The 16,181-nt window shown below is 48.5% G+C and overlaps 4 protein-coding genes and 2 pseudogenes across 9 annotated transcripts; 5 read left to right on the top strand and 1 right to left on the bottom strand.

Moving 5' to 3' along the window:
* Positions 1–46: 46 nt before the first annotated feature.
* On the top strand, positions 47–8,459 carry LOC9660484 (annotated as a pseudogene). Its single transcript, XR_002991814.1, has 21 exons — positions 47–653; positions 726–845; positions 914–1,030; positions 1,097–1,249; positions 1,547–1,744; positions 1,796–1,905; positions 1,952–2,055; positions 2,103–2,282; positions 2,342–2,682; positions 2,749–2,819; positions 3,007–3,476; positions 3,535–4,404; positions 4,454–4,608; positions 4,670–4,831; positions 4,886–6,463; positions 6,519–6,725; positions 6,782–7,038; positions 7,098–7,403; positions 7,462–7,729; positions 7,794–8,051; positions 8,110–8,459. The product of XR_002991814.1 is annotated as a glutamate synthase 1 [NADH], chloroplastic (transcript).
* A 1,089-nt stretch (positions 8,460–9,548) lies between these two features.
* On the top strand, positions 9,549–11,815 carry LOC9659092. The gene is made up of 3 exons (XM_024669919.1): positions 9,549–10,352; positions 10,406–11,320; positions 11,382–11,815. The coding sequence occupies exons 1-3, from the start codon at positions 9,561–9,563 to the stop codon at positions 11,619–11,621; spliced, it is 1,947 nt and encodes a 648-aa protein (XP_024525687.1). The 5' UTR covers positions 9,549–9,560; the 3' UTR covers positions 11,622–11,815.
* Positions 11,816–12,091: 276 nt separating this feature from the next.
* LOC9660483 lies at positions 12,092–13,498 on the bottom strand. 5 transcript variants are annotated; one of them, XM_024669924.1, is made up of 7 exons: positions 13,318–13,498; positions 13,194–13,261; positions 12,857–13,136; positions 12,743–12,798; positions 12,602–12,679; positions 12,418–12,543; positions 12,092–12,345 (listed from the first exon to the last, which is right to left on the bottom strand). In XM_024669924.1, the coding sequence occupies exons 3-7, from the start codon at positions 12,872–12,874 to the stop codon at positions 12,192–12,194; spliced, it is 432 nt and encodes a 143-aa protein (XP_024525692.1). In that variant the 5' UTR covers positions 12,875–13,136; positions 13,194–13,261; positions 13,318–13,498; the 3' UTR covers positions 12,092–12,191. The 5 variants fall into 5 exon arrangements, with proteins under 5 accessions (XP_024525692.1, XP_024525690.1, XP_024525691.1 ...); XM_024669922.1 differs by having other exon boundaries at positions 12,602–12,798; XM_024669923.1 differs by having other exon boundaries at positions 12,602–12,795.
* A 256-nt stretch (positions 13,499–13,754) lies between these two features.
* LOC112344729 (phosphoribosylglycinamide formyltransferase, chloroplastic-like) lies at positions 13,755–14,407 on the top strand. The gene is made up of 4 exons (XM_024670054.1): positions 13,755–13,841; positions 13,936–14,046; positions 14,115–14,225; positions 14,266–14,407. The coding sequence occupies exons 1-4, from the start codon at positions 13,768–13,770 to the stop codon at positions 14,405–14,407; spliced, it is 438 nt and encodes a 145-aa protein (XP_024525822.1). The 5' UTR covers positions 13,755–13,767.
* LOC112344673 (glutamate synthase [NADH], amyloplastic-like) lies at positions 14,339–15,112 on the top strand. The gene is made up of 5 exons (XM_024669925.1): positions 14,339–14,383; positions 14,445–14,553; positions 14,615–14,794; positions 14,848–15,015; positions 15,082–15,112. The coding sequence occupies exons 2-4, from the start codon at positions 14,509–14,511 to the stop codon at positions 14,965–14,967; spliced, it is 345 nt and encodes a 114-aa protein (XP_024525693.1). The 5' UTR covers positions 14,339–14,383; positions 14,445–14,508; the 3' UTR covers positions 14,968–15,015; positions 15,082–15,112.
* LOC9660482 lies at positions 15,049–16,179 on the top strand (annotated as a pseudogene).
* Positions 16,180–16,181: the final 2 nt, after the last annotated feature.

Below are 16,181 nucleotides of genomic sequence, written 5' to 3'. Positions count from 1 at the left end.
ATAATATTTTTGCTATTTATATTTCCCCATGCTGTGGTGCTTCCTAGTCTTCGATCAGGCGCTAGGGTTTCGCGTCTAGGCAGTGAGCGATCGATCTTTGGCGGTGCGTCCCCCGAGAGATCTCTGTGATTGTCGAGAGAGGATCCCCCCAGCGAGCGAGTCCGATTCAAGATTTCGAGGAATTGTGTGCCTGATCGCTGCCGCCCGCATTTCACTCGCGCGAGGGCTTGATTCGAGGCTTCTTGGTGCGAGCGTAGAGATCGAGAGCAGCTATGCAGGCTTGCCTGGGATTGTCCTTGAACCAGGCAGCATGGATGCACCGCCGCGCTCGAGCAACGGAAGCTACCGCTTTGGGGTCAATCTGCTCCAGCCGCTTGAGCTCAGCTGTGCCGTCCTTGTCATGCGCGACCGCCGGACTGAAGGTTCTTCACACTAGTTTTTTGCCCTCGAGAAATTTGGATAGATGGGGCACTGGCAGCAGCCATCTCCAGCGATGGAATGGGGAGCGGAGAATGTACCGCTGCGTGGTCACCATGTCGTCCATGTCTCAAGTGCCAGAGGGTCCTCTTGGACTTTACGATCCTGCATTGGACAAGGATTCGTGTGGGGTGGGTTTTGTTGCCGAGCTTTCAGCCAAGCCGAGCCGCCAGACTGTAAGTTCTAGCTCAATTGGATTGTATCCCGAATTGATGAGATTTTCGTGCGTTTTTCTTTTCCTCTTGCAGGTCACTGATGCTCTGGAGATGCTTGTAAGAATGGCACATCGTGGTGCTTGTGGCTGTGAAACTAACACTGGTGATGGTGCAGGCGTTCTTTTGGCACTCCCCCATGACTTCTTTGCATCGGTAACTTTCTGTGCATGCTGCCCTCCAGTTTTTTTTTCTCCCTCTTGGTTTGAACGTTGTTCTCCTAGATCGCCAAAGACGAGATCGGATGTGAACTTCCCCCTCCATCCGAGTACGCCGTCGGCATGTTTTTTCTTCCCACTTCCGAGACGAGGCGGATGGAAAGCAAAAACGTGTTTAACAAGGTGATGTCTTTTGCTGACTTTCTCTTTCGCTTTTGGATTTTTATATTTGTGTTCGTACTACTGCAGGTCGCAGAGTCTCTTGGACACACGGTTCTTGGCTGGCGAAGTGTTGTGACCGACAACTCGGATCTGGGGAAATCGGCTCTTGCGACTGAGCCCGTTGTGGAGCAAGTGTTTTTGACGGGCAGCTCCAGGTCGTCCGCCAGCTTAGAACAGCAGGTACTTGTCTCTACTCTCTTCCTGTGCTTAACCGAAATGATAAATCTGGTTAGATTGAGTTCTTTATGCTGATGGGTCCATTCCAACTTTATTCCCTGGTCTGTCATGAATAACCTACTGCTTCCGAGTCACATTCCTCTCTTCTACCCGGTTTGCAGGGATGTGTTCCTTTATGCCACAGGCTTCCATTCTATTCTTCGAGTTCGAATGGAGGTGATCATAACACTACAGGCAGTTTGTGATCTTGACAATTATTTTTTCTCATCGGTCGCACTGACACTTTAATATGTGCCGCAGATGTATATTTTGCGCAAGCTGTCCATGGTTGCCATTCGAGCTGCTCTTAATCTCCAGCATGGTGCTGTTCGTGATTTCTACATCTGTTCCCTTTCATCGAGAACTGTTGTTTACAAGGGGCAGCTCAAACCAGACCAGCTCAAGAAATACTACGCGTCCGATCTTTGTCACGACAAATTTACAAGCTATATGGCTTTGGTGAGCACATCAATTTCCTCCATATTCATCTAAGTGGCGTTGTAATTGTAGGTGCATTCAAGATTTTCAACAAACACATTTCCTAGCTGGGATCGGGCGCAACCAATGAGAGTTCTTGGTCACAATGGAGAAATCAATACTCTTCGAGGAAATGTCAATTGGTAATAATCTTGCGAATTTAGAAACACCAGTAACCCCAGAGTGCAGGATGCGAGCTCGGGAAGGCCTTTTGAAATGCAGAGCGCTTGACCTTTCAAATGACGAACTCCAGAAACTGCTTCCTATTGTTGACGCTAGCTCCTCCGACTCCGGTGAGTGAACGAGCGTATTTTGAGGGATTTTAATGGTGTTGTTGTAGGTTCATTTGATGGTGTGTTGGAGTTTCTTGTACGCTCTGGTCGAAGTCTTCCGGAGGCAATGATGATGATGATACCGGAAGCATGGCAGAATGACAAGAATATGGATCCAGAAAGAAGAGCTCTGTACGAGTACTTTTCTGCTTTGATGGAACCTTGGGATGGACCTGCGCTTATTGCTTGTAAGTGCTAATCCTGTTGGTTGTAGAGCGCTTTTAATTGTCTGTCGTATTTCTCCCAGTCTCGGACGGTCGTTATCTTGGTGCAACTCTGGATCGAAATGGACTTCGACCAGGGCGTTACTACATCACTCATAGTGGCCGCGTGATCATGGGCAGTGAGGTCGGCGTAGTCGATGTGCCACCCCAGGATGTAAGCAAAAAAGGTCGCTTAAATCCGGGTATGATGCTTCTCGTGGATTTTGAGAACCATGCCGTTGTGGACGACGACGCCCTTAAGAAAGAGTATTCTACGCGTCAACCATATGCTGAGTGGCTCCAACATCAGAAAATTTTGCTCAAGGACATCGTGGACTCTGTTTCAGAAGACTGCACATCTCCACGAATTATTGGAACTCTGCAGGTAATTTCCGTCCCTGATTTCTTTTATTTGTTTTCATTGTTCCTGGTTCTCATGGAGGATTTGCAGCCTAAAAAGACGGATGCAACGAGGGACAACATGGGGATTCATGGATTGGTACCACCGCTCAAAGCTTTTGGGTATACTTCTCTCCATTTTTTTTCTTATGTTTGGTTGCTCTTGTAAGGTCTATTAGGAAGTTAAATCCTCAGCACGTCACTGCAAATACAGTAACAAGTGCCAAAGGCTGTTCAAGACATTTGGTATCAGAGTCCTAGCCGGTCTGGTCTCCATCACCTTCACTGATGTTTTTATACCTTTGTGTAGGTACACTGTTGAAGCGCTCGAGATGCTGTTACTTCCAATGGCCAAAGATGGTGTGGAGGCCCTTGGCTCGATGGGAAATGACGCACCGTTGGCCGTTATGACCGATCGGCCAAAGCTCAGCTTCGAGTACTTCAAGCAGATGTTTGCTCAAGTTACAAATCCGCCGATAGATCCTATCCGTGAAGCTATCGTCACATCGACAGAGTGCATGATCGGACCGGAGGGTGATTTGACGGAGTCGACAGAAGAGCAATTCCACCGGCTCTCTCTGAAGGGACCGCTCATATCACCTTTGGAAATGGAAGCGCTGAAGAAGATGAACTACCAGGGTTGGCGGAGCAAAATAATTGACATCACGTTTCCACGAGAGGAAGGACCTACTGGTCTGGAGAAAGCTCTGGACAGAATATGTGTGGAAGCCAGGAAAGCCATATCGAAGGGGTTCAAAATGCTGGTTCTTTCGGACAGAGGTATTTTTTATCATACACTTTTCAGCTTCAGATCACTTATATACTGCTCATGAATCAGGAACCTCTCCTGAACGAGTTCCAGTGAGCTCTTTATTGGCTGTTGGAACTGTTCATCACCATCTCGTCTCAACTCTTGAGCGTACGCGCATTGGTTTAGTGGTGGAATCTGGTGAGCCTAGGGAGGTACATCACTTCTGCACACTCCTAGGATTTGGAGCAGACGCGATATGTCCCTACCTGGCCGTTGAAGCTATCTGGAGGTTACAGGTAGATGGCAAAATACCATCTAAGGAGAATGGAGTCCTAAGTTCTAAAGACGAGCTGGTCCAGAAGTACTTCAAAGCTTCGAATTCGGGTATTCTCAAGGTCCTTGCCAAGATGGGCATTTCAACCTTGGCATCGTACAAAGGAGCTCAAATCTTCGAAGCCCTTGGCCTCTCTTCGGACGTAGTGCAGAGGTGCTTCAGAGGTACACCAAGCAGGGTGGAGGGTGCTACGTTTGAGATGCTTGCAAAGGATTCGCTTCGATTGCATGAGCTGGCGTTTCCCTCTCGCAAGCTGCCACCGGGAAGTGCTGAAGCTCATGCTCTGCCAAATCCCGGAGACTATCACTGGAGGAAAGATGGCGAGATTCATCTGAATGACCCGCTAGCGATGGCAAAGTTACAGGAAGCTGCTCGGACTAACAGCGTTGGAGCCTACAAGGACTACTCGAAGCGGATTTACGAACTGAACAAAAAATGCAGCCTGCGTGGGATGTTGAAGTTCAAAGCTTCCAAAACTCCGGTTGCATTAGAGGAGGTGGAACCTGCCAGCGAAATCGTGAAGCGTTTCTGTACTGGTGCTATGAGTTACGGCTCTATTTCCTTGGAGGCTCACACAACTTTGGCGATGGCAATGAACCAAATCGGAGGAAAATCTAATACTGGTAAGTTACTGTTAAAAATCTTCTAGCCCACCTAAACTCGAATTCGTAGGTGAGGGAGGTGAAAATCCTTCTCGACTGGAGGCTTTGCCTAACGGCCAGATGAACCCGAAAAGAAGTGCTATCAAGCAAGTCGCCAGTGGAAGATTTGGAGTCACCAGTTATTATCTTACGAATGCTGATGAACTTCAAATCAAAATGGCTCAGGTTCGTTTATTTTGTAAAGTAACTAGGCGTTTCTATTTCTTTTTTCTTCTTTTCTTCGCAGGGAGCAAAACCTGGAGAGGGAGGTGAGCTTCCGGGGCACAAGGTTATAGGAGACATTGCGACAACAAGAAACTCTACATCGGGCGTTGGTTTGATAAGTCCTCCACCACATCATGATATCTATTCGATTGAAGACCTTGCTCAGCTTATTTATGATCTGAAGGTAAGCTATTTCGATATATTTCTTTTCGTGTTGTGACTTTTCCTTTCGTTGCAGAATTCGAATCCAGGTGCTCGTATCAGCGTGAAGCTAGTTTCTGAAGCCGGTATTGGTGTAGTGGCCAGCGGGGTCGTGAAAGGCCATGCAGACCACGTCCTGATTTCGGGCCATGAAGGGGGTACCGGTGCGTCGCGCTGGACTGGCATAAAAAATGCAGGCTTGCCGTGGGAGCTTGGTCTTGCAGAGACTCATCAGACGCTAGTTGCAAATGATCTTCGAGGACGGACCACATTGCAAACTGATGGACAGCTGAAAACTGGACGGGACATTGTGATAGCTGCTCTGCTTGGAGCGGAAGAATTTGGATTCAGCACTGCTCCATTGATTACGTTGGGCTGCATCATGATGAGGAAGTGCCACTAGAACACTTGTCCCGTGGGAATCGCTACTCAAGACCCGGTACTACGGGAAATGTTTGCCGGAGAACCCGAAGACGTGATCAACTTTTTCTTCATGGTAGCGGAGGAAGCTCGTGAACTTATGGCCGAAATGGGATTCAGGACGATGGACGAAATGGTTGGACGGGCTGACATGCTAGAGGTGTACAAGTCCGTCACAGCAAGCAACGAGAAGCTGAAAAACATCGATCTGTCGCTTCTTCTTCGACCTGCGGCTGATATTCGACCCGACGCTGCTCAACGCTGCGTGCAGAAGCAGGATCACAATCTCGGCATGGCTTTGGATCAGCAACTCATCAAAGTTTCTAAGCATGCTCTAGAGAACGGGTACCCGGTATATCTGGAGTCACCCGTTGTGAACGTGAACCGGGCCGTAGGAACCATGCTCAGTCACGAAGTCACCAAGAAGTACAAGATGGAAGGCCTTCCGGCTGATACCATTCACGTCAAGCTTACAGGAAATGCAGGACAGAGTCTAGGCGCGTTTCTATGTCGGGGTATTACGTTGGAGCTGGAAGGTGACAGCAACGACTACGTTGGGAAGGGACTTTGTGGAGGCAGGGTCGTGGTTTATCCTCCCAGGGACAGCGGATTTGACCCCAAAGAGAACATCGTCATTGGGAATGTTGCTCTGTACGGGGCCACAAGTGGTGAAGCGTATTTCAACGGCATGGCCGCTGAGCGGTTCTGCGTTAGAAACTCCGGCGCAAAGGCAGTCGTGGAGGGCGTTGGAGATCACGGCTGTGAATACATGACTGGAGGCACAGTCGTTATTCTTGGGAAGACGGGGAAGAATTTTGCTGCTGGAATGAGCGGGGGGATAGCATACGTATATGATGTGGACGGAAAGTTCAGGCTCCGATGCAACCCCGGACAAGTCGACCTCGAAGACGTTCTTGAGGACGAGGATGTGTTGACTTTGAGGGCTATGATTCAACAGCATCAGCGACACACGAAAAGCCAGCATGCAAAGCAAATCCTGGATGAGTTTGACTCTGCGCTTCCCAAGTTCGTGAAAGTTTTCCCTCGCGACTACAAAAGAGCTCTCAACGAGGAGAAGGCCAAGAAAAGAGCGGCAGAGGAGGAGGAAGCGCGACTGGCCACTGTGGATGCTTTCCAGGAATTGAAGAAAATGGCCGAAGCGGCTACCAACGGAGGAGCGGCTGCAGTAGCTGAGGTAAAATTGAATATTCATGTCGCCTTCAACTCTGACGTGCTTGCCTTGTTTCAAGACTCCGGCCAAAGCGCGGCCAACAATAATTCCGGACGCTGTTAAGCATCGGGGATTTATCTCGTATGAACGAGAAACACTTCCATATCGCCCGGCCCAGTAACGAATGCAAGACTGGAACGAGGTCCTTGCTACCGGCAGGAATGATGACCTCCTTAAAACCCAGTCTGCCCGGTGTATGGATTGCGGCACTCCATTCTGCAACCAGGTATGACTTCCCCTCCAGTTCATCTATGTTATTTAGTCATCTCTTTGTATCTGCAGGATAGCAGTGGATGTCCCCTTGGAAACAAGATTCCGGAATGGAACGAACTTGTTCACCAAGGTCGTTGGCGGGAAGCCTTGGATAGGCTCCTGGAAACCAACAACTTTCCAGAGTTCACGGGACGTGTGTGCCCTGCTCCTTGCGAGGGTGCCTGTGTTTTGGGAATTATCTCTATTAAGACGATGGAGTGTACCATTATTGACAAAGCCTTTGAGGAAGGTTGGATGGTTCCTCGTCCACCAGCTTATCGAACCGGGTATGTAGGGACAAGTTTTACTCATGTCGTTGGTTTCTCACGTCGTTGTCTCTTTACAGGAAGAGAGTGGCGATTGTAGGTAGCGGTCCGGCAGGCCTAGCAGCCGCTGATCAGCTCAATAAGGCCGGCCACTCCGTGACAGTGTTTGAGCGAGCGGATAGAATTGGAGGCCTCATGATGTACGGTGTACCGAACATGAAGACCGACAAAGTGGAGGTCGTTCAACGGCGAGTGAACCTGATGGCTGCCGAAGGGATCGAGTTCATCGTTAATGCGAACGTCGGAGTTGACAAGTTATTCTCGGTGGAGAGGTTAATGTCCGACTATGATAGCTTACTACTTGCTTGTGGCGCTACTAAGCCCAGGTATGGAACTCTTCACTTGTTTCTAGGTCTAACCATCTTTTTATTTGTTTTTCTTCAGGGACCTTAAAGTAGAAGGCCGAGAATATGAAGGCATACATTTTGCCATGGAGTTCCTTCACGCGAATACCAAGAGTTTGCTGGATTCGGGGCTCAAGGACAACAACTACATATCCGCCAAAGACAAGAAGGTGGTGGTGATAGGAGGAGGCGATACAGGCACAGATTGCATCGGTACTGCGGTCCGCCACGGCTGCAAGAGCGTTGTAAATCTGGAGCTACTTCCTCAGCCTCCTGCAACTCGTGCACCGGGGAATCCTTGGCCACAGGTAAGAGTTTCTTGTCTTTTCGTCTCTGTGTTGGAGTGTTCCTTACGGCTCGCGATTGTTGCAGTGGCCACGAATTTTCCGCGTTGATTACGGGCATGCCGAGGCAAAGGAGAAGTTTGGTAGTGATCCCAGGTCGTATGAGGTGACCACAAAGAAGTTTATCACCGATGGTGATAACCGTGTCAGCGGCTTGGTGCTCAAACGGGTGCGGTGGTTTAAGGACGCGAGTGGGAGATTCCAGAGGGAGGAAATCGAAGGGTCGGAAGAGATAATAGAGGCAGATTTGGTGCTCTTGGCCATGGGATTCGTGGGACCAGAACAGGTGAAATGAGCTAAGTTCTTCTTTTCTTTTCATTCCAGCTGACGCTTCTCCTTTCCAGGACGTAGCTGAGAAGCTCAAAGTGGCTACCAATGATGCAGCAACCACATTTAAAGCAGAGTATGGCAAATTTGCTACAAATGTCAAGGGTGTCTTTGCCGCTGGTGACTGTCGAAGAGGACAATCGCTGGTTGTGTGGGCGATTGCCGAAGGGAGGCAAGCGGCAGCACAGATTGACAAGTTTCTGATGGAAGACACTTCCAAGGTTGGCGAGGAGCTCAAGGCTGCTCGGAAGAAGATGGGGATGTTGATATAAAATGGACAGCCAAATTTTGCCTGTTGTAAATTTTGTTGGGTTGGTTTTTATCCTAATTAAAGGAGTGGTTCTAATCAAAAATTATATTTAGTGTATTTTCAGATTAGTTCTAAACCGGATATTAGCTGGCATTTGATGGCGCCTTATCAACACAGACGATTCAAATGAAGAACAATAGCACCAGCAGCAACTTCGCTTTCCTCCAACTTATCAATCAAATCCCACAAGGAAAGACTTGCTTCTTTTGGTTTGGGAGAAATCGGGCAAAGACGGTGAGGACATAGGGAGAGTGGCGAAACCTGATCTACGATCTTTGATCGTTCACGCAGCCAGGCCAGCATTATCACTTGGAACTTTCCATTTGATCGTTGCCAGCAGCTCTGGTGGATGATCATTTAGGATAAACAAAGCAACATAGAGATCCATACCTACTGGCATTCTGGTTAAGGAATGGAGATTCCTTTCAAGAGGAAACAAGTGGAACTTATGACTAAAGGTCTAGGATTGCAATGGACATAAAAGGAGGAGGGAATGTAAATCCTAAGTGGTGGCAAAGATAACTATTACAATCCTATATCATTTTGTAGATCACCTAAAGAGAAAGGGAATTCATATGCCTCCCAGAGACTGAAAGAAGAAAAAACAAGAAAGAGAAATGAAGATGCAAAACAATAACCTGGCGATAATAAGCCATGTCGCAGAATATCCAGTAGTGAAGTGGCCAATAAGAGTGAGTTTGTTTGTCCTAGACAAAGCAACTCAATCGTGGCAGTGCTATGTTGGATTTGACATAAAATGATTGTGTTGCACCCATAGTTTATATTTCCAAACTATAAGCACAGCTTCAGCATTCTCAATAGCTCTCAAGGTAAATAATCTGGGTCACAAACATTGAGAGGTAGCTTCCTAGAGATAGTGGTGAGGACCATAGCTCACACACCATGGCCAACTCAGATGGGGAGAAAATTATAACAGTGAATAATATATATTAAGAACACTTGTATAGTACTGCCAACTTAGATTCGAATAAGTTTAAAGTAATATAAGATTATTACCTCCATTCTTAAGATATCTTTTTAATTTCATAGCAAAAGCTCTAGTCCAGAGGGTGCTCACCTCTAAGTCTAACAGTTGAACTTGCCAAAATTCACATATATTCCTTTAGTACATTGTTTTGCAACCATTAGGGTTTTTGGATGGAAGACGGCGGCGGTGTCAAGCGCCAGAGGGTTGTGGATGTCCGTCGTGAGGATGCGGAGAGGATCCATGGGCTGCTCATGGCTTTCTCCGCCCAGCTCACTGAAGCCGATCTTCAGGATCCGACCAAGGTTATGGAAGTCTACCATTTCTCGCACCGGACGACGTTTGATTACATGGGCAGGCCTCTCACCAAGGAGCTCATCGATTTCATAGAGGAGGAGCGCCCCGAGGTCAAACTCCCAGAATCGATAATAGTCTCGGCTCCAGGAAAGCGCGGTCGCAAGCAGCTTCGTCCTTACGGTATTTACGGTTTCAGGTACATAACGGGCACCCCGGGCGCTGGCAAGAGTTGCAGCGTCGCAGCGTCTGTGCTCTACCTCTATGGCAAGTTCGCGCGCGACAGGATCGGCTCCTCGTCTCGGCCGCGTCGGATTATGCTGGTCGATGGAGTTAAAATGGCTTTTTTCCCGGAGAATACGCTCTGGGATGGGCTGTTTCAGGCTTTTGTGGACGACAACGCTGCCTTGCAGGAGCTCGAAGCGATAGAGGCGGGCCAAGTATCGATCTTCGACGTGGAAAACTTCTTGAAGAGGATGATAAATGTGGACCTGACCATTGTCGTTGATGACGGCAACAGGTTGGCGAGAGATAGTCCGGGGCTACAATCTCTCTGCAGGCTTCTCGAATATTGCGTCGTCGTCTTTTGTGTTTCAATTTCAAGTGTATGGACGCAAGTCCTTCGTCATCCCAAGGCCCCGCAGTACAAGCTGGTTGTTGGAGGACTGAATGTAAGTTCTTAGGCGTCTTGTTCTTCACATTCTGAGATGTGTGTGCTTTGTAGGACGAAGAACTGGCATCCTATCTCAACCTCTTTCAGTTCCAGCGCGTCGATCTGTCTAAAACAGGTCGAGTTCCAAGGCTGCTGGATCAATTCGACACAGACATGGAAGTGTTCCACCAGTGCATCATATCATTTGAGGCAGATATACATACGTTCATCCAGCGCCACCTGGGAGGGAACGTTCGAGAGCAGCTCCAGAAAGAGTTGACGGGCACAGAAACAGTTCCAAGGCTTCCTCTGCTGCTAGAGCCCAAGTGCTTCTACGTGGGCAAAGATGGAACGCTCGAGGCTCTCACCCCTCATTTTCATTCCTATGCGCTTAGCACCTTAGCTGGACTCATGCGCGAGGATGACCTCGATGAGCAGCGGAAGCAGGTCACCTTCTGGGTACAAGCCGTTGCTAAGGACGACAACATGGCTCGCATCGGCTGGAATGCCGAGATGGCAGGAATCCTCAGCACAAAGTTTATGACTCAAGGCTTTTATTACGCACAAGGCAAAAGGGCACACATAACAGTGAAGCACGTCCTCAACTTCCATGGACCAATGTCCGGAAAGCTGCTCTCCGTTGAAGGAACAGCGCATGTCCCATACGACTTTAACCACGCTGGCATTGACATCTATTTGGAAGACGAAAACTTCATCGTGGCTCTCCATTTTTCTGTCGCCAAGAACGCCATCACTCATCACAAGAAGACGGCGAAGAAGGCTGAGGAACTGTTTGTTGGCGACAAGCGGATCAAGGTGCTTGTGTGGGTGATTTACACGGACAGGTGGGTCTCGTACCGAGCAACATCTAGAGTCCATCCTGGCCTCGAGTATTATGTCGTCGTGATGCCTTTCAGCTTCTTCAGTGTACAGCTTTCGAGCATTGATGCGAGGCTGGACGAGCTCAGGAAAAACACAGCCAGAACGGTATGCTGTCTTTTGTTTTCTTGTTCCTTTTCCTCTTTAATGGAACTCTCGTCTGTCACAGGATTTGCAAAGCTGCTCCGACTGTTGGGAAGATAGAGGCGATGCTCCCTGGGTGCAGTGTGACGTTTGTGACCTGTGGTACCACCAGCCTTGTGTCCACTACAATCCAGCACCGGAGGTGGATCCAGAACAGGGGGCAGATCTAGTCGAAGAAGCAGGGGAAGAACGTAGAAACGAAGTCAACTGTGTCACTCAGGTACCGTTCATGTGCCCCGCTTGTGCGCAGTATTTCAAATCGTAAGATGCCTGTGTGCTTAGCTCAAACAATCGTCAGCAACCACCACAACTGTCAATTGCGTTAGTTCTACAAGTATCAATAATTTTTGTCTAGGAACATCTTCAAGTTTGCAGATGTTGTGCATTCTATATATCTTTGAAAGCTATATGTAACTTAATAAAGGCTGTAAGGTGTGGTAGGCACTCCCGATTAAATCATCACACGAGACACGAGAGAGAGAGAGAGAGAGAGAGGGGGGAGGGGATAGTGCACACACAAACCTGGCTTCTTGATCGCCAAATAGACTGCGAGGATGAGCTCTAACGGCATCTTTCAAGTTCCAACATTGTGATGTTGCTCTCCACCCACTGCTGTCATGGAAAGGAGAAATAAGAGAAAGAAGCTGGACCAAGTCTTTGCTGCAAACTCCACGTAGAGATCGAGATCATGCTTTTCCCATGGATTTTGCAGGTCAGCTAGGAATGGGTGATTGATGCCTCTAGCGGACCTCCAAATGTGCAGCCTCAGTCCCAGCTCGACCAGGTATTCTCGCTGACAGGTGCAATTTTTTTTGTCACAGTTTTGTTGGCTTTTCTAGCGACACTCGTACAGCTCCTTTGGAGTTGGCCAGACCTTGTCGATAAGTATATGAGCTTGGCACACCCTTTCCCTGGCCACGGGCTCCCCCAACAGGATGCTCTTGAGGTCAAAGTCGCACAGTCTTGCAAAAACCACGTTCGACTTTGAGCTGAGACAGAAAGCGCAAGATCACCAGATCAAGGAGATGAGAGATTCAAATGCACTTGCATAGTATACATACCCGAACGAAGTTTCATGAGGAATGATGCGAAACACGCGCAGATCTTTTTCAGAAATGTCCTCTTGAAACTCAGGAGGGACTGTGTCCGGATAGTCTTCCGGGGTCAGCACTTTGACCCCCCCGGCCCTGGACACAAATATTTAAGCGAATTCACAAAGATAAGAAAGGAAAACGGGAGACATACGTCGTTGAATGTAGCACTGCCTCAAGGTAAAAGCACCTGAACAACTTGTCTATGGGAGAAGGATTGCGAAGCATGTGCCTGTACGCAAGGAAAGCAAGACGAAGATGACAAGCAGGAAACTGGGTAGCTGAGTAGCTATACCAGAGTAGCTGGCTGCTGTCATGGAGCTTTTGTTTCTCAGTCCCGAGCCTTTGCTGCTGGTTTGAGTTCAGCATACACAGAAGATAATGATAAACCAAAGCGCGGCATACTTACAGTTGAAGGAGCAGCCATAGAAAATATTCGCGTCTGCTTCTATCAACATGAGCCGAGCATGCGCGACCGCGTCTTCCACTTTCTCCCGGTGTGTCAGAACGTCTGGAAGAAGGCAAGGCACAAGCAAGTCCTCGATAAACGGTTCCCACTTGATGCTGCAGAGCAGCAGCTCCAGCTGTTGCTGAGTTTGCCGTAGCTTGGTGATGACTGCTATATCATATGAGAGGGCCTCATAAACGGGTTGAGCTCGTTCACCAAACTTTTCACTTGAAAGATCCATCTACATGAACTGGTAAGAGACATAAAACAGAAACAAAAGGAGGAAGGAAACACTCACCGTTTTGCGCTGAGCAAAGCGGTCAAACAGCAAAGCATCGCTGACAGCCATCCTTTGAGTCGCATCTTCTACAGAAACATGAGTCAGTTCAGCTCCCACCATAAAACCACCCCAAACCTGTTACCTGAGTCCAGGAAACGTCGAGCGAGTTGAGGGCTGCATGGAAGTCTGGAAAACCTCTTCGGAGATGAAATCTTGGAAGAGATCCCAGTGCTGGTGGATGTAGAGCAAACCCAGCAAATGGCCAAGTCTGGATCCCACCAGCCTCTTCTCCTTGGAAAACCTGCTGAGTTTGTCATACTCGCTACCTGCCTTGCGCAATTTCTTGAGACCCTTCCTTGTTATCCAATAACGCCGCCCGAGGTTTGATTTAAGTCACCATTGTTTTTCACAAAGCTTAAGCGGTGAGCGTGGATCGAACACGCGACCTTCAAATCCTAAGCGATCCAAGCAGCCTCCCCGATCTTTTGCATTATGTGCTCCAGTTCCAATCGCGCAGCGGCATTTCTTTCCTCAACCACGGAGCTGGGATTCCCATTGCTGCTGCCTCAGAGAAGCGCAAGGCGATCCCGCGATGAGGAGGAAGCCTGGTATCCGGCGGCGGATCAAACTTTCGGAGCATCCACAGAGCGACGATCGATTCTCGAGGTTAGTTCTTCTTGGTTTTTCTCCAAGGCTAGAATCCATAGCATTCCAGCCAGCTAGAGTTTAGTTCTTCCCATTCTTTTGTCTTGGATTTTAGAATGCATGGCTTGCGAGGACGCTCGAGAGCACGGGATTTCCCTGGCGATTATCCGAGAACAAAGTTCGCTCCAGATGGAGTCTCTCCAAACAAGCTCGTGGAAATTCTGAGGTTGGTTTCATGCTTTTTTTCTAAAAGCGCTAGAAGATTTATCTTTATCTGTGATCGATCTTTCGCAGGCATCAAGGAGTGGATTTCGTGCTGCATCCTCAACATTCACCCCGCGCTCCTCCCGGCATTTGGAGGCAAAGGTTTCTACGGAATCAAGTCCACGAGGCTGCCGGCGCTCGGTAACTTCTATCTTTCATGCTTGCAACAACTTTGTAACAGTGTCTCAAGCGCAACGATCCATGTCGTGGATGAGAATGGGAGCATCCTTGCGCAGCGAGAAGTTCCTGTTCTAGAGACGGACACGCCGCAAGACTTGGCAGCCAGAGTGTTGGAACAAGTACGTGGTTTGATTGTTCTTTAGTTTCGATTGGTTTTTGAATGGGATTTGCTGCCGACAGGAGCACGCACTGTATGTGAAAGCTGTGGCTGCTCTCTGCGAAGAAAGGATTGAATGGAGTGGCGATGGAGTCCCTCGCATGCGCGGAAAATAACCAGCTTAACTGGGAGGTATTTCAATCTTTCTATATGTTATCCAACCATTTTCCATAACAAACATATGCACCTGCAGGCCAATTACGAATTCGTGAAAGTTTTCCCTCTCGACTACAAAAGAGCTCTCAACGAGGAGAAGGACAAGAAAAGAGCGGCAGAGGAGGAGGAAGCGCGACTGGCCGCTGTGGATGCTTTCCAGGAAATGAAGAAAATGGCTGAAGCAGCTACCAACGGAGGAGCGGCTGCAGTAGTCGCGGTAGAATTGAATGATTGTCTGGCCTGCAACTCTGACGTTCGCTTTGTGGTCAGACTCAAGCCCAAGCGCGGCCAACAAGAATTCCGGACGCAGTGAAACATCGGGATTTATCTCGTATGAACGAGAAACACTTCCATATCACCCGGCCCATTGGAACGAGGTCCTTGCGATGACCTCCTTAAAACCCAGTCCGCGCGGCACTCCATTAGAACTGCAACCAGGTATGTCCAGTTCAGCTATGTTATTTATTCATCTCTGTGTACCTGCGGGATGACATTGGAAACAAGATTCCGGAATGGAACGAGCTTGTTCACCAAGGTCGTTAGCGGGAAGCCTTGGATAGGCTCCTGGAAACCAACAACTTTCCAGAGTTCATAAGACGTGTGTGCCTTGCTCCTTGCGAGGGTGCCTGTGTTCTGGGAATTATAGAGAACCCGATGTCCATTAAGACGATAGAGTGTACCATCATCGACAAAGCTTTTGAGGAAGGCTGGATTGTCCACCAGCTTATCGGACCGGGTATGTAGAGACAAGGTTTACTCACGTCGCTGGTTTCTCACGTCGTTGTCTCTTTGCAGGAAGAGAGTGGTGATTGTAGGTAGCGGTATGGCAGGCCTAGCAGCCGCTGATCAGCTCAGTAAGGCCGGCCACTCTGTGACAGTGTTTGAGAGAGTGGATAGAATTGGAGGCCTCATGATGTACGGTGTGCCAAACATGAAGACCAACAAAGTGGAGGTCGTTCACCGGCGAGTGAACCTGATGGCTGCCGCAGGGATCGAGTTCATCGTTAATGCGAATGTCGGAGTTGACAAGTTATTCTCGGTGGAGAGGTTAATGTCCGACTATGATAGCTTACTACTTGCAACTCTTGCTTTTCTCCACTTGTTTCTAGATCTAACCATCTTTTTATTTGTTTTTCTTCAGGGACCTTAAAGTAGAAGGCCGAGAATATGATGGCATACGTTTTGCCATGGAGTTCCTTCACACGAATACCAAGAGTTTGCTGGATTTGGCTCAAGGACAACAACTACATATCCGCCAAGGACAAGAAAGTGGTGGTGATAGGAGGAGGCGATACAGGCACAGATTGCATCGGTACTGTGGTCCACCAGCGTTGTAAATCTGGAGCTACTTCCTCAGCCTCCTGCAACTCGTGCACTGGGGAATCCATGGCCACAGGTAAGAGTTTCTTGTCTTTTCACCTCTGTGTTGGAGGCTCATGATTGTTGCAGTGGCCACAAATTTTCCACGTTGATTACGGGCCCGCCGAGGCAAAGGAGAAGTTTGGTAGTGATCCTAGGTCTTTTTCTCCGGCGGCTTCGTGTAAACACGTGAGTAAGAGATAATAGTATAAGTTTGACTTGCTTGGTCAAGCATTTTTGTTTTA

This window comes from Selaginella moellendorffii, unplaced genomic scaffold, assembly GCF_000143415.4.
Source record: "Selaginella moellendorffii unplaced genomic scaffold, v1.0 SELMOscaffold_5, whole genome shotgun sequence".
Classification (NCBI taxonomy): Eukaryota; Viridiplantae; Streptophyta; class Lycopodiopsida; order Selaginellales; family Selaginellaceae; genus Selaginella; species Selaginella moellendorffii.
This window is presented reverse-complemented; position numbering and strand designations above follow the sequence as displayed.